The 25961-nt window shown below is 37.4% G+C and overlaps 1 protein-coding gene across 18 annotated transcripts in view; it reads right to left on the bottom strand.

Moving 5' to 3' along the window:
- Positions 1-25961, bottom strand: part of DTNB (dystrobrevin beta) — a 217428-nt gene that overhangs the window by 163707 nt on the left and 27760 nt on the right. For 17 of the 18 annotated variants that reach the window (XM_073897095.1, XM_073897094.1, XM_073897104.1 and 14 more), the window contains 2 exons: positions 22979-23192; positions 8975-9060 (listed from right to left, as the gene is read on the bottom strand). In XM_073897095.1, coding sequence (XP_073753196.1) covers positions 8975-9060; positions 22979-23192 — 300 coding nt within the window. Of the gene's footprint in view, positions 1-8974; positions 9061-22974; positions 23193-25961 lie in introns of all 18 variants that reach the window. The other variant, XM_073897090.1, reaches the window with a different exon arrangement.

The following is a 25961-nucleotide window of genomic DNA, read 5'->3' on the forward strand; positions in this document are numbered from 1 at the left end:
CCAGTTAGTTCTTCCTCTCTTCTCATCCATGGTCGGGGAGAAAAAGAAAAATCACTAGCAGCTCAAAATCACTATGACAAAGAAATGTGACCTAAGCTTTTTTTTCAAACCATTGAGCTTCCTTACAAATGAGTGAATTAAATATGCAGAAAAATCATTTCCTGAGGCTTTGCCAAAAGTGGCATTTTGAAAAGTCTTATTCTACATATTCATAATGAATAAGTGTATTAGAAATATATATGTAATTGATATGTGTTACATACAAATATGCATTATTCCTTAGGTTTAATCTGAGGTATTTATCCTGAAGCACTAGGTGTAAAACAAATACATTTTAGATACATTAACCAAAGAAAGATAAAACATTAGAATATCAACTCCATGGAGTAACTTTTTAGGCATTAGAAACAGGAAATTATCAAAGGAATGAAAACCTGCAGTACATCCTCTCTAGATAGCTGCTACTTTGAAGTTGAAGAAAAAGTACTAAATACTCATGGCGGGTGGGGAGATTCAATGAGAGGCTAAAAGAACTATGTGGTCCTACTGAAAAATAAAATCAGCTACTTAATACATACTAAGTTCCTACTGTGTGGTCCAAATGCCAAGCACTCTGTTAGGTGTTATGAAACACTACAAAGAATTATGATATACAGTCTTTATCCCCCAAGAAACTTTCAATGTAGCTGAAAAATAAGATACATCTGAAGCAAAGAGAAATAAAGCACTAAATTGACACTAGGTGGAACAGAAAGAATAGAGGCATAAAGATACCTGTCAAGCCTCACTATTTGTCAAGCACACAAAGTTACAAGTAACCATGGCTGAGGCTGCCTATAGCCACCCAACATTAATTATCTCCTTGTTTCTTAGTAATAGAACATTAATTTTATTTTGTGCAACAATGTACCCAATAACCAAGAGACCAAAATGTACAGCCTCCTTTTAGCAAGTGGTGGTCATGTGACTAAGTACTAGCCAATGAGACTATCATTAGAATGGTTGTGAAGGACTTCCAGGAAAGCTGGTTAAAGAAAGCTGACTAAGCTGGGAAGCAGGCCCTTTTTCCCCCCTCATGCTCTTCCTCCTTTTGCTATCTGAAATGTAGTTATGATGGCTGGAGCTGCAGCAGCCACCTTGGACTATGTGGTAATTGCAATTTTGATACTCTAGAAGGGTAGAAAACTAAGGTAGAGAAAGCCTAGGTCCCAGATGAACTACCGTATCAGCCCTGGACTACCTAACCCTAGACTTCTTTTATATAAGAGAAAAATAAACTTCAACTTTGTTTAAGACACTATCATCCTGGGTTTTTGTTTTCAAGCTATAATCCCTAATACTAAGTGCTACTATACGTTACTAAACATTACCTCATTTTACACTCACAAAAAGGTGTATGTGTGTACATGTAATTATTTAAATTGTAAAGATAAAGAAACTAGCTTAGAAAGGTTAACTTGCTTATGACTAAAAAGTTGGTAAGTAGCTAAGTCAAGATCTGAAGTTCTACTTCTCTGACCTCAAAGCAATCCCATCATACCACACAGCTTCTTCAAAATATAGTTTAGAACAGGGCACCTGGGTGGCTCAGTTGGTTAAGTGACTGCCTTCGGCTCTGGTCATGATCCTGGAGTCCTGGGTTCGAGTCCGGCATCGGGCTCCCCGCTGCTTCTCCCTCTGAACCTACCCCCTCTCATGGTGTCTCTGTCTCATTCTTTCTCTCTCAAATAAATAAATAAAATCTTTAAAAATAAAAAATTAATTAAAAAAATAAAAATAAAAAATATAGTTTAGAACAGCTACAAAAACACAGAGGCAGGAACTGTCAAGAAAGATCGAAAAGAAAGGAATTTACGAGCTAGGCCTTGAAAGGTAGAACTTGGAATGATGAGATCAAAACAGGTTGGAGGTGGGGGCTGGGGGACACAACCAGAGAAGAGGAGGAAACTTTCTAAGGCCACTTGTATTTGTTAGGGGAGGTAAGCAGGAAACAGTGCACTGAGTGCATTCTTCAACAAGAAAGCTAATTTAGATTGAGAAATAAAGGGAAATAAAGACAGAATAAGAAAAGTATCTGGTATGAAAGAAAGCTTTGAAAGAGGAAAGCACTTTGAATTTGGCTTAAAAACTCTTACATAAGGGAGAAATATTTAAGAAAACTAAGTTTTAATAAAATTAGACTGTTAGTGACCAGGAGAATGGACAAAAGAGGAAGAACAGGATTGGGGAAATCAGCTAGTAAACCCTGTGAATGATGCACAAATGAGGTAGCGAGTGTGTGAACTTCAGCAGTGACAGTGTGGGGGTAGGGGGGGCCAGGGTCACCTCCAAGATATTTCAATGCAGGAAACTATGGCTGATGGCAAACTGGATTAGGGAATAAAGGAATTTAAGAAGTTAGGATTAGGGCGCCTGGGTGGCTCAGTCGTTAAGCGTCTGCCTTCGGCTCAGGTCATGATCCCAGGGTCCTGGGATCGAGTCCCACATCGGGCTCCCTGCTCAGCAGAAGGCCTGCTTCTCCCTCTCCCACTCCCCCTGCTTGTGTTCCTGCTCTCACTGTCTCTCTCTGTCAAATAAATAAATAAAATCTTAAAAAAAAAAGTTAGGATTATTCTAAGTTTCTAGTATGGGAAAATGCTGACAATCCTGACTGAAAAAAAGAAAATGAAGATAAAGATACTTAGCTTTGTACATAAGTATATTGGAACCAACCAGCAAATGTCCAAGTAGAACCACCCCGCAGGCAGTTAGAACCGGAGTACTGGGCCACAGCTCAAGATACAGAGCTTGGAAGATATTGCCAATTATATGAAAAACTGATGCCCTTAAGGAGGGGAGCGCATAGTGACTTCATTTTTAAAGAGCTGGGTGCTATTCTTATAATGAGGAAAATAACCTGAATGACAACAAAGGGTCAGTATGGGATGTGGTGAGGTGTGTAACTACTCAATATCTATTTTCCCCTGCTTGCTTCCCAGCTGAACCCTGTGTCTCTTTTGCACCATGTAACCCTCAACTGGATTTCTGGGAATGCTTCTGCTTTCCTGAGAGAGGCATTTCTTTCCTCTTTCCGCCTGGAAAGGGAATGTGAGGCCCATCCAGCAATCACTTAAGATCGTAAGGAGGAAAGCCACATGGCAGAGCAGGACATGACGATGGAACCTGAGTCTCGGACAACACCCTTCAGTCATGGTACCGACTCTGACCTACCAGCCGTTGGACTTATTTTTACAGGAGAAAAATTAATCCCAATGTGTTTCAGCCACTGTTAGTTAACTTTTTTGTTGCCACTCAGTGTATGAATAAACTGATAAACTAGCATGTGATTAGGTTGTGCTCACTAACTAAAAGGTGGAAATATTCAAGACGGGAAACTAATGCTACCAAGTACATAAATACAAGTATCTACAGTTTCACAATCACAAAACATCTACGTATCCACTGCACTGACAAATCTACACCTGACTCATTCAGAACAATAAAAGGGAGTGACTGGATAATAAAATGACCAACATCCCCCTTCAAAAAAGTATTATTTTCTGTTACACTTGGTTACCATGTCATAAAATGTATTTAGAGTAATCAATTTTTTAAAAATTCATTAAAAAGAAACTATAACATAATAGGGCCATATTACATTTACAAGAGACAAGCAGAAACATGTTTCTTTGTTTGATTTAATAAGAGAAATACTGCTAGACCCCAAATTGAAAGCACAGTGAAGTAATTGATTACTTCCTGAGTTACTGTTTTACAACAGTATATATATACATATATATATATATATACACACACATATATATATTTTAAAGATTAGGCTTCTTTTATCTGTAAGAAAAATGGCATAAAATTACTGCTAATTTTTTTGTCTTAAATGAAGTATAACAATGAAAGTTAGTGTGATTTACTATACACAAATAAAAAGATATTACCAAAGAAATAAATAAGACAATGAATTTAATAAAAAATTAAACTAATCCTCTAATTAAAGCCCTCAACCCTTCTGGCATTAAGGGACTAAATTACTCCCCAGAACGCTGGTTAATTTCCCCAGTAATTCTCCTTCTATTTATACACCTCTGAAAAAAGGTACGCTAATTCCCCATTAGTTGTTTCCAGATACAAATGTAGGTTTTCTCCCTTGTGAAATACCCACAATCAAGTCCCTAAATGCTTATGTATACACACTTTAAAATATATTCTGTTCTTTGCATAATGGCAAAACAATGCTACTATTCTACCATCATCACATATGTTTCAATTTTGTTTTCTTTTTCTGGTGATAATGATCCTGGTTTTATTCACTGTATCTATCCACTCTTTCTTTCTCCCCATGTAACCAATCACATGCTTTTGCAAGATGACGGGGTTGTTTACAACAGAGTCACGTCAATAAACAGAATACCATTTTCTTTTATATGTTAGCTTTCTCTGGCAACTGACTCTTCCCGCCGATCATCTTTCTGCCAACTAAGTAATCTAACCCACAAAAACATGTACATACATCTGCATGTTTGTAAGTACCTGTACGTAACCAAATCCAAGTGAATATTTTATTCCCAAACTCATGAATATTACTACATCCTTCACTGAGTCAGAGTGAGGCTGAAGGCTGGGAGTCAGCATGCTTTGGGCCTCTCCGTAGAGCTGACTCAGTCAGTTAACTACTTCAGACAAGTCTCAAGGCCTCCCTTGGTTTTGTTTTTCTTTTTCTTCTTACTGATAAAATACTTATTTGGGACTTATCTCTTACTTGCTTCCAGTTCTAGAACGTTTTGCTTATATGCGAAATGCAAATGTGGACATCACTCATTCAGATTGAAGAGTCATTTCTGTCTAATGACGAGAAGGCACGGTTAGCAGAAACCAGCCAAGGTAACTCTGCAGTGACAGGCAGTGAAAAGACTATGATTGCAGCGGAGGCTAAATTTCGAACAGGTGAATCTGTTTATAGTTGCAAAGGATGGCCCCTCTACAGTCTGCAAGGAAGCAAGCAATTGAAATGTCAGTGAGAACTGCCAGTTCTGGGCACAAACAGCACCTCAGATCATCTCTTCTTCAGCTACTCAAAGTGTGGTCTATCAGAAACATGCAAAATATTATTACAAAAACATTCTTATGCTACAATCCAGAAAAAAACACCTGTTATCATTTTGGTATACTATTTCCTTTTCTATGTGCATAAAAAATTTTTCTCTAAAACTATATTACATTTATGCATTTTGATCTGAAACACGTTTTTGAGGACATTATATTCAGTCATGAGGTTATCCCGAGCTATAACTGAGCTCTGAGTTTTGGACACTAAAGCTCTTTCAAGTTTTTGCATATTATAAAAAATGTCGTAACAAATATACATAAAATTTAGAGTGCACTCTGATTAATTCCCCCAGGTAAACTCAACAAATAGACTGAGTCAATGGATATGGATATTTTTATGGCCTTCCTGATACATACTGTTAGACTGTTCTTCAAAATGGTTACACCAAGTTTTTAAAGAATTTAAAAATAAACTACATGAATCATCTGCTCCTATCTTTTAATGCAAGATAGATGAGGTCTGAATAAGAGACTAAGTTTCCTAGAAAACGAATAGCAGAAATGGACAAAATAAATAAATCACATAAATTAAATGACAATTAAATGACAAATCATAAATAATGGGCTTTACAGTCTGTAAATTTTGTTCTCTGAGTTATTTTTTAGGGTTTCTGACATTACTGTTTTGATCATGCTTATAATTAAAGTCTGTATTCTGATTTTAAATCACTGGTATTTAGAATCTGACCCTAAGTTAACTGTGAATCTAGCATATAGTCCCTAATGGCCACAACAGTGAATTATTTCTATAAATGAGTGCTAGCTGGGGACAGAAACTGTCTTAAGAGAGACCTGAAAAATCTAATCAAGAAATGGTTCAAGCTTACAGTACAAATATTGGTTAAGTTGTTCTAAATGCTATCTTGACCCCAAAACAAGCAAACAAAAAATATACCAAATAAAAAAGGGGGAGGGGAGAAAATTACAGGAAAAAGAAATCTAAAATAAGAGGTAAAATGCAGAAAGATCAAAATAAAAGGAAGAAAAGTAGAAACACTAAGTTGTATTCCATAAACCTGAAAGCCTCATTTAAAAGGAACATTAACAGAGGTAACAGCAGAAAGTGCAGTCAGGGGCAGGAAGATGGAGAAACTGAGACCAAAGTCAGTGGAACAAGCCGAGAGAAGAAAGAGAGCAAATGTCACTGGATGTTACAGTACAGTGTTCTGGCTCCCTTCTCTACGCTATTATTCAGCCATCTCAACTAAGCAGGACACAGCTGCAACCTGAAAGCCAGGGAGAAAAGGATTCCTACAACAGCCAAACTGCCAATCCCACTACAAAAGCCCCAGTCGTCACTTATACCCATACCTTAAATAGAATGCGCAGAAGTTTGCTTATGTTTTCTCCATATTAAATGTAAATCAGAAGCAAAAGAGAGATTTCTAGAGACTGATCACATTTACCAGTGATAAAGGGGACACACACACCATCACCCCTGCAGCCACCACCAACAAAAAGCTCAAGAACCGAGACAGCAGTCGTCTGAAAACATCAGAAGGGACAAGAAACCCAGAGCCTCACAGTTAGTCCCAAATGCACCAGAGGATGACATCCCTAAGCTTTGAAAAATATGTAAATTATAACTCATGAGCTCTGTATAAAACAAGACGGACAGACCACATGTAAACTGGTTTCCACTTTGGATGATTAAAATTAAGAAGTGGAGACAGGCTTCAATACCTGAAAATTTTATTTACGTTAAACATCTGATTCTCAAGCCAAGATAATTAGTACAACAAAAATAATGAAACAGAGCTACAGATGGTAAAGAAACTGTAATTTTGAACATGAAGATGATTTTAAATCTATCTGCATGATATAAACATGGTAGTTAGTGAGCCAGCATGGCCGGTATCTCATCAATCCATATCTGATGTGCAATGATCTGGCATTCTGAGCACACTGACATGTCATGTTGGCCTGGACACGTGTCCTTTGTGTCACTTGAATACTGGTCACTTGTGTTCCTCCAAGAAGTTAAAAATCCACGTTAAAAAAACAACAAAACAAAAACAACCTGCCATCACCTGGATCCCTTCCATATTTCACACAATACTAAAATTTGCACTTTTTCTCTAACAGTTACAACAGAGAATTGCAATAATTTTCGTACTCAATCAACAATTGATATTTGGCAAAATTTTGACACTTACTATGTGCCAGGTCCCAGCTCAATGTAAATGTAGCAGATTTAATCATAGAAACTTACAGATTCCAGAGTTACCTACAATGCGGTTATATCATCAGTTTTCCATTTTTCAGCCACTTTCTCCAGTACTGACAAAGATAGCAATGTATGCTCTTTACCTGGTGTCATCATCATTAAAAACAGATAAAATTCCAGCTTTCCTTTTTCTTTGTGTTTGAATGAAATATAATTTCATCCATATTATATTATCTTCCTCAGAAAAACACCATGCTAGAATTAAGAAAATACTAAGAAATTTCAGCCTAAAAGAGTAATATTTTGAGATACCATGTGAAAAATATTCAGAAGAGTATTTAATAAAGCTGGAAGTTTTATTACTAAAAATTTGTTTTACACTGCAGCTGATTTTGAAATGAAGATAAACCAGATAACAGCTGACCAAACATTATCTAAGACCTTCCTTTAGAATATTTTTATCTATATCCAGTGAACCATCCAGCTTTCCAGCTTCCAATGTCATGGTAACATTTAAGAAAAAGCACAGAAAATAAATGCACCTATCAAGTCATCTTGCCCAAAAGCCTGTGCTTAAATCTGACCAAGCCTCTATATCTTTCAATTAACACAAAAAATGTAGGACACAGAAGAACATCAGGGGGATGCAATCATCAAAATCCAGTCCATGAGAAATGCTATAGGACAGATGACCCAGTTTCTTCAACAAAGCAATTCATAGGGTATCTCAACGCTTCATTAAAACCCAGACGTTCAATCTCACCTCCCTGAAACCTGCCAGAGTTTCTTCCTTACAACATGGCACTTTGATCACTGTACTGTATCACGAATGTGCCTCCCATTACAGCATTAGTATATGGGGTACAACAAAGTAACTTAGAACAGGGCTATGAAGCTAGAGAGCCTGAGTTGAAATCCCAGCTTCACCCCCTCAGTTAACTCATCTATAAAATGGAGAATATACCACCTGCGGCTCAAAGAAATTTTAAGCATTCAGTGAGAAAATATATGTAAAGCAGTTGGAACAATGCTTGGCATATCTTAGGCAGTTAGTAACTAATAAATAAATGAAAACCATATGCAAAAAAATTCAATAACTGTGAATTTCACCTCATTTGAGTTCATTTAATCTTACAATATCTAAGGAACAGTAAAATGACAAAATGGCCAACAGTAGGAAAAAATTTAGGAAAAATGAACAAAAAAACAGGCTCTAAATTTCTAAATAACTGTGCTTAACTCTAAGCTACTAAGGAAAAATTTAATCACAGCAAGTATCACCTGTTGAAGAATAAATTTATTTTAAAGAGGGCTAATCTTGATCAAACCTGGTAAAAATAGTCACATTTATTTTCTAACTAAAAGCACTCAACATAATCATCTGCAAGCAAAATTTTTGATAATATGGAAAGCATTTTTAAAAGACTTTTTTCAAGGTCAACATTGCTGTTCTGAATCTCTTTAGTTTCATTGTTTTATTTAAAAAAAAAAAAAAAACACTAAGCAAATTAGTTGAACCAATTTTTCCACCTCAACAGTAGGTGGCATAACTTACATACTCCAAGCCAGTTGCTACAAAGTGAATGATGTAGTAAAAACAAAAAAGTTCAATATAGCATCATCCAAAATTCTGAAAACATTAATTTAAAACTGTTCAAAGGTCCTGATCTGAAAATATAATCTTTCAAATAATATGGAAGTACTTACATCTCAGTTTGTCCAGCATTTTTCCACCACACATGGTTGCTAACATAGTTTTAACTGAAAATACGGTCAACTTGCCTCGGCCCTCACTGCAAAATAAAATATATTAGAAACAATTGCTATCTGGAACCACAAAAGCAATCAAAGGTATTACTACATATCAAGCAATTAATAAGCTGGCCCTTACCTTTATATGATACAATATTACCTTGGATTTTTAGAAACCTTGGATTTTTTCCTTTGCAGAATTAAGGCCTCAAATATGTTTCCAAAAAACCTGAGTTTTTTGGAAAGGAGCTTACAAACATTCTGCAAAGAAATTTCTACTGGCTCTGTACACAGAGGCCAAATGGATGAACCAGAAGTAAATTTCCTATCAATTTAGCCTATGAAATCCACAGCTGAGTTGTTTTTACTGGGGCTCCTGGGTGGCTCAGTTGGTTAAGCAACTGCCTTCGGCTCAGGTCATGATCTCAGGGTCCTGGGATCAAGCCCCACATCGGGCTCCCTGCTTGGCAGGAAGCCTGCTTCTCCCTTTCCCACTCCCCCTGCTTGTGTTCCTTCTCTCACTCTCTCTCTGTCAAATAAATAAATAAAATCTTTAAAAAAAAAAAAAAAAACTGAGGCACCACCTGGCCTGAATAATTCAGAAATGTGTCCTTCCACCATGATAACAATAGTTTATTGTTATGTACTCAACCCACAGGGTACACACTGCTCTAAAGATTTTATTTTACATTCATCTTTGTTTTTGTCATTCTGTGACAACCTTATGTTACGATGTGTTTATCCTAAGAAGCTTGTTCTATCTGTCTCAGATCTTCCCATACTACCACTGTGAGAAAAGTGAAGGGGAAAGAATAGTAATATGAATTGTTTTTCAGTGACTGGAAAGATGAAATATAGAACATACATGAATTATCCAAAACAGTGCTGCACATCACCTGCAGAGCTAAAGCAATGTCAGCAAGCCCCTCTGACCCGACGTGTCCACTGCTCCATCCATCCAGGCACGCCCTTGTTCACAGCAGGTGAAAACATCACTAGCCAGTTTTTGAAGTCATCACATGCAAATGAACAATGGGCTTTTGTGTTCATTTTATACAGCTTGTGTGTACAAAGTGTCACAGTAAGAGTAAAATAGCTTTACAATAATGAGAACTACATCATCTTGGTTTTGAAAAGCAAGTGTCATCCTAATTTATCTTTACTGATCATCCTAATAGAACGTCTTCCATTTTCCAAAACTTTTATACAGTAAGATGACACCTGGAAAAGGCAAATGGTCTATAAACCTGAAGGTTCACAGTGAAAAGATCTCCAGGAAATACTAATGTTTGTTACAGTCTGATTTTCAACTCATTAAGTTTATTCATAAGATAAAACAGGAATCCCTGCAATTAGCTAAAATTAGGATGGGGTTTTTATTTTATTTTATCTTTTAAAGATTTTATTTGTAAGTGATCTCTACACCCAACATGGGGCTCAAACTTACAACCCGGAGATCAAGAGTTGCATGGTCTACTGACTGAGCCAGCCAGGCACCCCAGGACCGGGTTTTTAAATATGTAGTTCTTTAGAAATGCAGACACTGCTCCATATCTTTTATGGCACCTGCCAACATAAGGAATATGCCCATGTCAAATACCTACTGCACTGTATAAGCAACATGAGTAGCTATAAAGAACAACTATTAAAAGGAATGGATTTCTAAGACTGATACAGAACTTTTACAGTGGACATTTCTTTTTGGTCACCAACCATCTAAATGCCACGTGTATATTTAAGCATGCCCTATCTTCTGAGACCAATACATGTCCCACCACCAAAGTGTGAAGAAGGAAAAAAAGAAAACCTCACCTGTTTGCTTTCCCATTTTTCTTCAACACTAAGACATGGGCACATGCCCCAAGCTTCACCAATAAGATGCACCCATTCGAGCCCACATAGAAAATGATTAGCTTTTAGAAGCAGGAACTCCAAAGAGTCCACCTGCAAGGGTGGCCGCACCCGGAGGGGTTACATGCAGCTTCCTGAGACAGCAGAGACAGATTCCTCTGGCAGGTCCCCAGCCCAGTGGCAGTGGTATTCAGAGCACAGGCAACAATATCTGTGCCCCAGAGAGGTGGCAGAGGTGTCTTCACGAGACCAGTTTTGTGACAAAATTTTGAGATATTTTTCTGGGCAGTGTGGTCATCAAGCCCACTTTCCCAACCTTCTCAGACAGTCTGTGGGTCACGCATATCCTTTTAACAGATTAGCCAGAGATGGTTTCTATTGCTTACAGCTAAGAACCATGATGGATGCGGTTTCTATCCTGAAGTAAAGTGGCCCAGAAAGATGAAGCAACAAGAGAGAACATTCCTGAAGTCCAGAGCGCGAGGAGTTGTGCCTGATGACCAGTAGAGCAAGAACAAAGAGGAAGTGCTCACCAACAGTAGATGAAGCCCTGATGCACAGCGAACAACATTTTTTTTAATTTTTATTTTTTTAATTTTATTTATTTAATTGACAGAGAGAGAGAGAGAGAGAGACAGCGAGAGAGGGAGCACAAGCAGGGGGAGTGGGAGAGGGAGAAGCAGGCTTCCCGCCGAGCAGGGAGCCCGATGCGGGGCTCGATCCCAGGACCCTGGGATCATGACCTGAGCCGAAGGCAGTCGCTTAACCAACTGAGCCACCCAGGCGCCCCGCGAACAACATTTTTTAAGGTAAACTTGCTCAAACATTTTTTTGCAGACACCGATTTCGTGATGTGAGAATATCCAGAAGAAAGTAAAAAATAAATCTTAGAAGAGGTTTCCATAAAAATCAGGATATCGATTACCTCTGGGAGAAAGGAAAGGGGTGACACAGAAAGGACCACGCCAGGGGCTCCCGGGTGCTGACAGTACTCTGTCCCTCAGCCGCCAGAGAACCTACATGGTTCTGCTTCCCAGGGCTACATTACACTGTACTTAATCTTAGTATCTTTCTGTAGGCATTTTCTAATTCTCAATAAAAACTGTTTAAAAAATAAATCCTGGGAAAGCGAAGGTTACCATTACTGGACCCAGCTAATGGTTTAAGGTGGAAAATAAAGGGAAACCCACAGGTTAAAAGACATTTAAGATATATAAACCACATGCATAAAATTTTTAATAATAAAATGCATAAAAAGAATAAAAATATTAAAAATACCAAGACCCAGGCCCTATCCTTAAATGCCCATTAATAGAAGACTGGCTATTTATGCTATCATAAAAAAGAATGAAAAATAATATATGAAAGATAAAGAATTATATACAAATTACTAAGTTAAAAAAAAAAGGCAAAGCATGGAATAAAATAACTGCCATAATGCTATCCAGCATTCTGGGAAAGGATGTTGAAAAATAGAACACTGGTTGCGTCCAGGGTGGAAAGAAGGCAGCCAAAGGAAAGCATGGCAAGGTGGGCACTTTTCAGTCTGTAAGTATTAAACATGCTTATGCTAGAAAAGACAGTTCTCAAGTCAGTAATCTTAAGACACTAGAAAAAGAACAGCAAATTAAACCCAAAACAAGCAAAAGGGAAAAAATAATCTGCTTAAGAGCAGAAACCAGTGAAATTAAAAACAGAAAAACAACAGAGAAAAATTAATGAAACCAAAAGCTGGTTCTCTGAATAAGTCAATAATACTGATAAATCTCTAGCCAGACTGACAAAGAAAAAGAGAAAGAAGACACAAGTTACCAATATCAAGAATGAAAGAAGGGTTATCAACCACGCATTCTACAAACATGACAGAAATGAGGAAATATTATAAAGTCCATAAATTCAACAACTTAAATGAATGGGACACAAACCACTTCTTGAAAAACCCCATTACAGTTCATGCAAGAACAAGCAGGTCACCTAAATAGGCCCATATCCATCACAGAAACTAAATCTGTATTTTTAAGCCTTCCAAAAAAGAAAGCTCCTCATGCAGAAAGCAATGCTGGTGAATTCTAAACATTTAAAGAAGAAGTAATTGCAATTTCTATGCTCTTTGAGGGCATAAAAAAAGGAGAAACACTTCCCAAATCTTTTATGAGACCTGCATTATTTTGATACCAAAAACACAATAATCCATTACAACAAAAGAAAACAAGTTGGTATCCCTCATGAATGTGGATACAAAAATCCAGATGCCTAAATCCCACCCTGTGCTTGGTATTTTTAAACAGTTTCTCGTGTTATTTTGATATTCACCCAGAGCTGAGCACTACCAACACAGAACTTTGAAGGCAGGACTAAGACTTTAGCTTTTATTTTGCAGGTAATGATAAATCAAAGGACATAATAAAAGATGAAAGAGAATAAATCATATTGGGATTGTATAACTCTATCTCCAAATCTCATGTTCTTCCTTCAAAGACCAAAAATGAGATCTATTCCTGCTGCAAAGAAGAAACTGAGAAACTGATGCCATTTCTGCAAACAGAAGAGTGTAGCAGAGCCCAGCATACTGGCAAGAGAGTCAGGTAAAAGCCAACTCTGTTACTGATAAATGCCCATCGATAAATGCCACATGGCAGGGCGAAATGGGTACTATGACACCTTTACTTCTGAAAATTATTATAACACTTTTTTCCTAATCTTCAAAATACTTCAGCAACATTTATATTTACAACACTTCCCATCCCTTATTCAAATATTCTTTAACTCGGCACAAATGCAAATATTCGTTCTAGATTCAGAAAGTCTTATATTCAAATATGGGATAACAATATCCTTCTCAATTGACCTGAATCAGCACTTGTAGCCTTTTCCACTCATTAGGATTATTAATAGTCTCTATGGCTGGTCTCAGATCAAGCAGCCCACAGATGTATTAAAAGAAGAGTGCATCACCCCTCAACTAATTCTTATCCGTAATGTATGGTTTCTCAACTCATCACCTCTCAGATCTACTTTCCAACCATTTTTCCATTCACAACAGCCACATGGCAATCTCCACACATAATCTCCCACCCACTGCACCATGAATCTTCTCTCTGCCTGCATGCTCTTTTGAGGTGTGCCAACATCTGTGTGCTTCGCAATGCATATCTTATGGAGGGTGAGGGACTATGCATGTCAGTGGGTAACTCAACAGGATAAAGAGAATATTACAGGCAAGGTTGAGGGTGTTTTAAGTAAGGAGAAAGGAGAGGCATCTGAGATTAAGGATCATGAGGACCTGTAGACAGAGAGATCTGGGAATGATGTTTACTGAGCCCTTGCGTTCAAGAATCTGTTTGTAAGTATATAACTGTGCATCCTCAAAATAAGGCAGTGGGTTCAGGTCCAAATGATAAACTAACCTTCCCCACTTATAAATGTTTACCATCATTTACAACTTTAGGTTCACAGTTTCAACCATCAGAAGGTTTATTCACCTTTCAAAAGGAAACACTGATACAAGCAAATTAATGGTATATTTAAAGAAACCTTAAGTACTTATTAAAGATACTTATATAAAATCTAATCACCTAATAAAATTGGTGAAGGGGTATCCTCAGAATTCTTCCTGAAATCACGTTATTTATATTTTTCTCTTCAAATAGAAAGAATCTTAGCTCCTTCCTCTCGACTGTTTGTTTTGTAGGCCACATGTCAGCATTTTTTCCTTTGCTCTGAATGCTTTTCTTGGCACTGAGGCTCCTCCATCAACTTTAAGCCTAACTGAAACTTCCTATAGCCGCCCCCAAACAAAGCAAAGGGAAAGTGGCACTTTTACTGTGTTTTCCAGTGTTGCATTAGCACTCCTGCTTTCTTGCTCTGCAATTAGAGGTTGTACAGAAGGACTGCAGCCGCTTAGCAGCCTAATACCCTGTGATTATGTCCTTTATCTAATTGATTCTTTCTTCTTGGAAAAACTCATTCTCGATCCTTCCCACCAGACATCTGAATTTAATCTGTATACACTAGTCAAGTTACATTTAAAACTAAAGAGTTAGCTGCCCCTGGCCGTGGCATATATAACCTCACCAACATCTGTGTTTTCAGTCCTTTCAATGTAAAGTCCAAGTTCATCCCAGAATCAGTTCTCTGCAAAAAGGATTCAGAAAAGATATTTAACCAGGTTGTTGTTGTTTTTTTTAATAAGATTTTATTTATTTATTTGACAGAGAGAGACAGCGAGAGAGGGAACACAAGCAGGGGGAGTGGGAGAGGGAGAAGCAGGCTTCCCGCGGAGCAGGGAGCCGGATGTGGGGCTCAATCCCAGGACCTCAGGATCATGACCTGAGCTAAAGGCAGATGCTTAACGACTGAGCCACCCAGGCACCCCTAACCAGGTTTTATCACCAAAAAAAATGTGGCTCAACTTAAAATCTGGCCTATGATAGCTGCAGAGTTGATTAGTAGGTCAATATTTAATAAGTAACACAACAATGACTATTAACCCCTACATAAAGACACTAAAATGAAAGGACAAACAGGTAGTATCTGTTGAGGATGATGGGAGAGAGGAAACTTGTTATTTTAACCCCACCCAAACGGTCTCTCCAGGGAGCACCCTCCCTCAAAAAGAAACATCATGCTTCTCTTTCTGACTTCCCTGCATGATTCACTTATACAGGCCTATCATTTTACAGTCTGACAATAAACCATGCACATGACTTCTAAAAAGAGTTCTTATTATCCAATACTGAGAAAACACCATGATCAGCTCTGTGCCAAGCTAAGCAGACAGTGAGTCACCCTGAATAAACATTGCTATGTTTTAACAGGCAGGTACCTTCAGAAGCCTCTACAATCCTCACCTGTGCCCTTTGGATGGGAGTTTGCTCATTTCAGTTTAGCAAAGTCTCAAATTCTACCTATTTTTTTTAAAAAATATTTAAATTAACCTGGTCTGGATGGTGTTTACAGCTTGGCACTATCTAGTAAGAACTTGCTATTCAAATTAATACTTTTGAAAACAAGACTACAGGAAGCATTTTTTACTTAAGAAAACAAGCTGCTTCTCTATCTTCAACAATTGTGGATGCTGCCAACCATAAATTAGTACTTCTCACATAAAAATAGACTTCTACGTTAGAAACACTATTACCAGTCCAATTATCACATGTAGCTAAGAGTAATAAGAGCATTTCTCTTTGATTTTCAGAAACTCATATTTTTCCAATTAATTTTAATTTACAAAGTTTCACAGTGGATGGATTATGTAATAATCAACTGCAAATCAAGAATCCACTTGGCAAATGTCAAACAGCTTAATCAAGTAAAATCAACTTAGAATATTATTTAATTTTATCACAATCAGAATGCCTAATTTTCATTTCAACCTTACAAATATTTATTAAGAATTTAGGCTGTGTTTATTGAGGAATCAAAGAAACATAAGGTAGAATCTCTGCTCTCAAGGGCCTTCAATCTTATTTGTACACTCATGAAGCAACTCAGAGCATTATATAACTTAAGGTCAAAATAATGATATAAATGAATCCTATATGTCATCAAAGGAATGAAAATGGGGTCGGTAAGTAAAAACTTGAGTGGGGTGGGGGTTGTGTGTGTGTGTGTGTGTGTGTGTGTGCACTTGGAGAAAGAAATGAGTATGTCATGTTGGAAAAATTGGGAAAAGTGCCTCAAGTAGCTTACTTAGAGCTTGGTATGAGCAGGGAATTAAGGACTGATGCCATTAGAACTGAGGAGTAGGAATCTCATTCAAAAATCACAGGGAGTTTCGGAAGGTTCTTGAGGTGGGAAGTTACATGATGAAAACAGTGTCTTAATCAGATTAATTTGGAGGAACTGAATGGACTAGAGAAGCCTCTGTTACTACCTCTCTCCTCACTTTCAGAGAGAAACAAAGGCAAGGAAAAAGTAACACTCAGAAAGTGTGTCCTTTCTTGCCTTTTCTTTAAAAAAAATATAAATGGAAACAATAAGATAAGGCCAAAATAATAAGCAAAAAAAAATTTTTTTTTCTGAAATAGTAACTAATGGGGTTTCAACCCTTTACAGGTCTGCAATCCTCAAATCAAGAAGATACTTCGAAAATTAGCATGAATGCATGACTTCTCTTGAAAGAAAAGCTACAAAATAAAGAGTAAGTTATGGGAAGAGTATTAAGTGAACTTCAAGTTCACTCATTTTTGCTCCCTGAATAATCCTGCCACCAAGTCCTGAGACTGTGACTCAGTGAACCGGTTGTGGTGACATCACATCTCGACACCCACGTGGCTGCATAGGGGAGCCGCATAGGCAGGTGGGCTGCCCCTCCTCCTGTTCCACCAGGGCCGCTGTTCCTCTTCATTTTACACTAGTTTTCCCCTTAGGACTTTACCTTTTTAAAACATCCAAAACCCCTACTTCATTCCCCACCAACCCCTGGAGATTTCCTAGAAGAGCTATGTTTACACCCTTGTAAGAGCTAAATGTGCTGCTACTGTGAGCATCCAACTCTTCCCACTCAGCGCTACTTCTCTCCTACCTGTATTTGGCTGGATTTTTTCCTGCCATCCTGAATCCATCCGAGAACAAGCGGAGATAAGAGTAAATACTATACATAAATATGCGAAGTATTTGTGCCTCCCAGGATATTATAGTTTGTTTAAAAATCACTAATGAGGAAGACTGTAACCTAATATTATCTTTCTTTAGCAACGTCCATTCCATAATATGCTAGCTGGGCATATTCAGAATATAAGGAATACAATTACTTATTTAAAATGAAATTGTTTTTGCTTTTTTATATTGTTTTGTTTTTAGCATTCAGTATTAAGAGAAACCTATGGAACTTTTAAGTATATCCAAATTAAGTTGCTAAAGCAAGGTTTAAAAATAGTTCTTAGCCATATTTCCAAACTACACAGCAACTTTTTCCATATTTACCCATCATAAATTATACACATAAAACTCTTTACACTAAAGAAATCTTTGGATTGTTCAAAGTAGCAACAGTGTTTTATACTGTTATTTTAGATGATAAACAATAACCTTGAGCCTTCCATTGATATGTTCAACACTGATGTATTTTGAAGATTTTATACAAACCTAGTTTCATTAGATACATGATTTTTTATAGCTTTGTTCCATTTAAGATGTAATTTCATTACATTCCAAGCAGTAGTATCTCTTAGAGCAAAAATCTGGGGGGGGAATAGTATTATAAAACAACAGAATGTGTGCACTGGAATATGTGCACATGAAATAATGACACTTGAGTTTGCTTCAAAAGAAGCCAAGGAAGGTGGGGGGCGGGGGGAAGAGCCTGGGGACACAGAAGAAATAAGATCAATGATGTAATTACTGAAGCTGAGTGATACCTTGAGTTTTATTACACTATTCTTTCTATGTTTGTATATATTTGAAATTTTTCATTAGAAAACACTTTAAGAGGGGGCACCTGGGTGGCACAGTTGGTTAAGCATCTGACTCCTGATTTCATCTCAGGTCAAAATCTCACAGTCATGAGATCAAGCCCCACATCAGGCTCTGAACTGAGTGTGGAGCCTGCTTACAATTCTCTCTCTCCCTCTGCTCCACCCCACCTCCCCCCAAAAATAAAAATTAAAAATTAAAATAACTAAAAAAAAAATTTTAAGAAAAAAATATCCTAAGAAAAGTAGAAAGTCAAGCTACAAATAGAAGATATGTGCAACACAGATAAGCAAGAAAGGACTGCCACCTGGAGTCTCTGAAGAGCCCCTATAATAAGCACAAAAAGAAGAAACAACACACTAGAGTGGGCAAAAGACATGAACAGGCACTTCACAGAAGTAATATATTTGGCCAAAAAACACAAAGACATGCTTGAGAATCAAGAAAATGCAAATCAAACAACAATGAGATGTCATTTAGCAAAAAATGAAAAGTCTGACAACTGTAAGGCTTTTAGAAACAATGTGGATTGAAAGGATCTCTCATGCATTGGTGCAATTTATTCAAATAATTTGATACTATCTTCTAAAGCTGAATTTCATGTACCTCCCCCACCCAATCAGCAACTCCATTCCTCAGGTTAGGACCAAGAGAGCAGTTTAGAACACCTGTATGCATGTACATATAAGAACATTCCAGGCAGTGTTGTTTCTCAGAACCAGAACCCAGAGAAAACAAAATGTACAGGAACACAACAGAACACTATGCAACAGTGAAAATAACTGAACTACAGCTACATGCAACATGAACAAATCTTGAAAAGCTATTATGCATGAAGGAAGTAAATCATAATAGCACAGACAGCATGACTTTCTTTTTACAATTAGTAAAAATAATTACAATTAAACAATACTGTGCTTATGCCTCTCTATGTGGAAAAAACTGTTCTTTAAGAAGCAAGAACATGAGTGACACAAAATCAGAATCCCGTTCACCTTATTTATGTGCAGGTCGGTGGGCTGGCACAAGAGAGACAAATGGAAGTTACTGCTAATGTTCAAGTTCCCAGGTTAGATAGCGGGGCTCACAATGTTTATTACTTCTAAGAACGGATGGGGATAAAAGCACAAGCAAAAAGAGCGCTTAGAGGCCACGCCAACAGTTCAGGCAGAAGAGGATGGCGGCGGGCTGGGCGGTAGCAGTGGGGCTGGAGAGACGCACACCGAATCGAGATTCAAGATGTAGAAATGACAGACCCTGGTAACGGCCTGGATGTGAAGCTGAGGGAGAAAGAAGGGTGGAAGTGATTCTTACAGGTTTCAGATTTTAGGAGATGGGTGGAGAGCAGGGGCCATTTAATAGGAAAGGGAGCCAGACGTTTACGACATACTGCAGAGTTTCGTGGTGGACATGCAGCCGTCTCCCTCACAGCCAGTCCAGCTACCCCCCACTGTGAGGCAACAAGCAGTGAGGGGGAGCATTTAATCACCCTCTGCTCCAGAGACACAAATCCTGATCTGTTTGAGCTAAAAAGCATAACACTGACACACGCATGGCCCAAATGCACATTTCTGGAGGGACGCTCAGACACCTTAGTTTGGGGTTGAAAGAAACCAGCTCTCTCTGCTTCCTAGACTTGAAAGGGGAAGCACGTAGTAGCTGACAGCAGGCATTTTTTGAAGTAGCAAAAGGATGCAGCTGATACAAGAGGAGGGCAAAACCACGACCACTACGAAGGGAACTGAAGCCAGGGCTCTGACACAAGCAAGATCGAGGGCTGGCCTGCCTCTGGGCTCCTCAGTGATGTGACCTTATCTTCCTTTTACTGCAAAAGCCCATGTGAGTTGGTTCTCTACTGCTTGCAACTAAAGACACTGACCTAATACAGACATCGGAGATGGAAAGGGAGTTTGTAAATCACAAGCCCTAAATAATGAAATTGGCTCAAATGAAGAAGAGTAAGAAAGATTTCCTGTTCCTCATGCTGGGAGTTTCAATATCCTTGTTCTTTAGAAAAGAAAAAATAGTTGATCACAGCATCGCTTGTTGCACCTTCGGACCAGACCACATGACTACAGATAGTGTCATACTGAGGACCCAATAAGGAAAAAAATGAGGCTATCCAAATGTTTTGACTATCCCTCATAGCTTTTACTAATATCCTACAGAGATGCTTACAGTATTGTTGTCTGTGTTTTTAGTTGTCAAATGTAAAGTATTTTAAATCCTCGGCATTAAAATAAATTAATTCCTAATAAAATACACACTTGGCGGAGAAAGTCTAGATCCTATTTCTCACTGTAATTTTATAGTCTTATAATCCATTATAACCAAAAAACAACCTGGCTAAAAATTTGACTGTGGATTTAGAGGTTAGGGGACTTAAGAATAATTAAATAATTGTTGCATTCAAGTTTTAACTCAAGAATTATGAAATACAAAATCCTGAAAAGACTAGTTAAAATCAATAACTAGATACTCTACATATCAAAGGGACTCTCGAGCCTAAGTAATAAAGAGGCCAATCAATAGAGAGACTAATATTTGAAATATTTCATAACAAAATGCTATAATTTTCAAAAAGAAAATTCCAATAACCAGATCCTCTCATTTTACCAGTACATGGAAGCCAATTTCAAATTACTGAAGAGCAAAATAAGATGTTATCATATATATCAGATATGTAAGAGTTCAAGGTTAGCAATGATGTGAGGATTGATTCTGATGCCCATGGCCAAAGTTTTCAATAGGATATGACATGAGAATTACCAAATACACCACTGACATACTACTGTTCTTCCTCTTCTTAACTCACTCAACTTTTTTTGTTTTTCCTAGTTCTCTGTAGCGTGCTGTTCTTCTGAACTGTCTTCATATGATTTACTGTTTGCTTATTCTTTTCCTTTGTCTCTGTCTGGATGTGTCCAGCTATCTGTGACTATGTCCCAGGACTCCTCTGCTCCTAAGTTTGGTCTTCCTGTTGTCTCTTGCTATCTTTTTGCTCTTGCTTCTCCTTCCTTCCTTAGCCATAGTATTTAACTTACTTGACATGATTATGGAATCAAGTTTATAATCTCTGTCTTATCATTTTTAAACAGTAAGATGACTTTTATTTCTGATTTTGTAAAAAAATTGTTTATTGAATTAATTTGTGTTGTGCAACCCTGAATTGATTTACTCAGTGAATTAGTGTCATGTGCTGCTTATTCACCACAGAAATAACCATTTTTACTAAGGTCTTTGGATCAAAAGAGTCATTCCCTGAACAGTATAAAATTAACCTTAGGGATTCACTAACCTAAATTACTTAAAAAAAAAAAATGGCATTCAAATTCTGGGACTTATGTCTCATGTGTACTCTTGTTTTAAAAATTCAAATTTCCTGGGGCACCTGCATGGCTCAGTCGGTTAAGCATCTGCCTTCAGCTCAGCTCATGATCTCAGGGTCCTGGGATCGAGCTCCATATCAGGCTCCTTGCTCAATGGGGAGTCTGCCTCTCCCTCTCCCTCTGCCTCTCTCCCCATGCTCATGCTTTCTAGCTCTCTCTCTCAAATAAGTAAATAAAATCTTTAAAAGAATAAACAAAATAAATAAAAATAAAAATTTCCTAAAATTTTTTATTAAAAGATAGACTATCTAATTTGATAACATCTTATAAAAATGTGAATTTAGTGAGTGCCTACATTGTGACTTTGGCTTTGACACCTGCAGACTTTTAAAGATTTATTTATTTATTTATTTGAGACAGAGAATGAGATAGAGAGAGAGCATGAGAGGGGAGAGGGTCAGAGGGAGAAGCAGACTCCCTGCTGAGCAGGGAGCCCGATGCGGGACTCGATCCCAGGACTCCAGGATCATGACCTGAGCCGAAGGCAGTCACTTAACCAACTGAGCTACCTAGGCGCCCAACACCTGCAGACTTTTACCATTAATTCACAGTCTTCAATATTATAAAGTGTAATGAATAACATTTTACAAATGTATGAACTCAAAGTAGGTCTATGGAGAGAAAAAAATGAAGCAGAAAGAATTAATGCATCCAAACCAGATGATCAACAATATATCAGAAATCAAAAATCTAAACTCTTGGTTCCTGGAATATAAATATTAACTTTTGTGCTTCCATCACTTATGATTTCTTTTTGTTTTTTATAACACCAACTTTATTCTCCATGAATACAAATATAGCAAATCATTTCTGTTTTAATTTGGAGTACACTTAAATAGTTTTCTTCTAGTGCTATAAGGTGTAAAGACAACGTTCTGCACTGAAAAAATTAAAATAGTATCCTAAACATAACGAGAAGAAAATAAGACTAGAGTCAAGGGGCATTTACTATTACACAGAGTAAAGAAAGGTTAGCTTTAAGGTCAAATAGAAAGCCCATAATCAAATTCACAACTTAGCTATATTTCTCTGGAGAGAGAACAGCTACCTAAGGTACCTATAATTTGACCAAACAATATGTCTCAGTGTTGTGATTCTCCATAATTTTATAGCACTTACTACGTGACATGCCCTAGGACAGTGAGTCACTCTGGCATTTAACCAGTCTTTAGAAGGAACTTAGATGGAATAATTTCCCTTTTCACTGTGATTCTAAGTTGACAACCCTCAGCAAGGCAATCTGGAAGAAGGATGACTAAGGGACAAACATTCTTAAAATGAAGTAAGCATGCAAGGTACTAGCCTGTCATATGCAGCAATCATAAAGTTGAGGAGGAGGCTGATGGACTGCTCCACGCTGATTTGGTGAGTAGAAGGAAGGCGCTTGTTCAGCTGGTAGTAGACAGAGGAGATGACAGTTTCGAGGCGGGACACACTGATCTCAGTGGTATGGTCCAGTGTATTAAGGCCATTGTCTCGGAAGGCTTCAATCATGTTCCAGATATCAACAAGATGGACTAAAACACAAAGAAAATGAACTGTCAACAATTTAAAAGTTTTAATTCATCAGAAAGGTATAAAAACTTTTCATTTATTTACATCCAACAGAATGGTGCAGGGTGGCAGAGTAAGATCCCAAAATACGCCACTTTGGCATAAGGATTATTTTGAGCTATTTTGACACTTGAAAAACAGCAGGTGCCAAGAAGTTCATGCTAAACTTCTCTTTTCTTCCGGAAAGCAGGAAATAAACTCCCAAGTGAAAGATGCCCTCCCTATTCCAAGGGGAAACATTCTTATCCCCAGAGACAGTGAATTGAGGCCAAGAGAAATCTGCATAGATTTTATTAGAATAACCCTTATCTTCCTTGAGACTCCCCATATATTTTAGTTATTTTTCCACAAGTGCTACTCCTTCCCTAGTCTATCAGCACATAGGCCTCATCCCTCCTTCGGGTCTTCATTTTGCTATAGGGGCTCCAGGTACATGTAAAAATCTGTGTGCTCTTCTGCTAATCTGTCTTATGTCAATTTAACTCTCAGGCCTGACCAGAGACCCTAAGAGGGTGCAGGTAAGGTTTTGCCTTCCCTACAATAGCCTCAAAAATATATATTGTCAAATTTAACAAAACATCAAAGAGACAAATTTACAAACTTCGTGGGAGCTGTTAACACGTTTTTCTTAGTAAGTGATAGAGCAAAGGTACAAAGCATAAGTGCAGATATAGACAAATATTACAACTGGCAAAGTAGGCATAATGGGCACTATATGAAATACTGCCCCCAGTGATTAGAGAATATGCTCTATTTTCAAGAACACAAACAATGTGTATGAAAATTGATCTTATCCTGAGTCATAAAGCTAATCCTGGCAAATGTCAAAGGATTCAAGTTATATCAACCATGTTCTCTGATCAAAATGAGATTAAATTACAAATCGTCAAAAAGACCACTTCAGAAATGAAGAAACACAGTACTAGGCAATGTCCTTAATCTGATTAAGGGTATTTACAGAAAACTGCAGCAAACATATTACCTAATAGTAAAATGTTGAAAGCCTTTCCTCTGATATTGTGAACGAGGTAAGAAATGCCCACTATCGAATGTAAATTGGTACAGTAACTGTGGAAAACAGTATGGAGGTTCCTCAAAAAATTAAAAATAAAACTACCATACGAACGAGTATTTCCACTATTGGGTATCTGCCCAAAGAAAACGCAGACACCAATTCAAAAAGATATATGCACCCCTCTGTTTAGCGCAACATTTATTTACATGAGCCAATATATGGTAGCATCCAAGTAAATGTCCATCGATAGATGAATAAATAAAGAGGATGTGGTATACATATAGAATGGAATATTATTCAGTCATAAAAAATAATGAGATTTTACCATTTTCAACATGGATGGATGGAGAGGGTATTATGCTAAGTGAAATAAGTCAGAGAAAGACAAACACCATATGATTTCACTTATATGTGGAATATAAAAAAAACAAAAGAACAAAAAACCAGAAACAGGCCCATAAATACAGAAAACAAACTAGTGGTTGCCCGAGGGAGGGAGGGAGGGAGGGAGATGGACAAAATGAGTGAAGGGGAATGAGAGATACAGGCTTTTAGTTAGGGAATGATTAAGTCACGGGAATAAAAAGAAAAGCATAGGGAATACAGTCAATGTTACTGTAATAGCGTTCTGTGGTGCCAGATGGTGGCTACACTTGTAGTGAGCATGGCATAACAAAGAGTTACAGAATCACTATGTTGTATACATGAAACAAATGTAACATTGTGTATCAACTATACTTCAATTAAAAAAAAAGAAAAAGAAATGGGGTGCCTGGGTGGCTCAGTCAGTTAAGCATCCCATTCTTGATTTCAGCTCAGGTCAAGATCTCAGGGTTGTGAGATCAAGCCTCATGTCAGGCTCCGTGCTCAGCGGGGAGTCTGCTTCAGATTCTCTCCCTGTCCCCCCTCCCTCTGACCCTCTGCACGCTCACACAATCGTGCTCTTTCTCTCTAAAATAAATAAATAAATCTTTATCAAAAAAAAAAAAGGCAATGCTCACTATCATCATTTCTACTGTACTTTGGGTCCTAACCAATATAAATAAGCAGTAATTAACCATGTGAGTTTCAGAAATGAAGAAATTTAACTGTCATTATTCAGAAATGACAAAATTCTACAGGTAGAAAATCAGATTCTCCAGATAAATTACTAAATTGATATTTGAGTCTAGAATGATTACTAGATACAAGATATAAAAGTCACTGTATTTATATTACTAACAAAAATGAAATTTTAAAATACTATTTATAATAGTAGCATAAATCAGCAAAGATTTAGGAATAAATCCAATGAAGGAAATGCAACATCTCTACAAAAAAAAAATCTATAAATATAATTGGTAGAAATTAAAGACCTAAATAAATGGAGGGATATACCATGTTCACAGGAGGTAATCTCAAATTGGAAATACGTTGATTATCCCCAACTTAACCTATAGATTCAGTGCAGTCCCAACAAAATGCCACAGGGCTCTCCATTAAAAGGATAAATTTTACTATATGTAAATTATACTTTAAAAAAAATAAAAATGGAAAAAATCCCAGCAGAGTTCTTTGTTTTATTTTGTTTGCTTTTAGTAGAAATTGATAATCAGATTCTAAAATGCATATGAAAATAAATGTAAAAGGCCAAAAATGTCTCAATCTTAAAAAGAAAAACAGAACAAAGTAGGAAGAATTGCTCTATCTGATATTAAGAATTATTATAAAGCAGGGT

The sequence above is a fragment of the Callorhinus ursinus genome, unplaced genomic scaffold (assembly GCF_003265705.2).
Source record: "Callorhinus ursinus isolate GAN/ISIS: 27379988/994484 unplaced genomic scaffold, GSC_fseal_2.0 scaffold10, whole genome shotgun sequence".
NCBI lineage: Eukaryota > Metazoa > Chordata > Mammalia > Carnivora > Otariidae > Callorhinus > Callorhinus ursinus.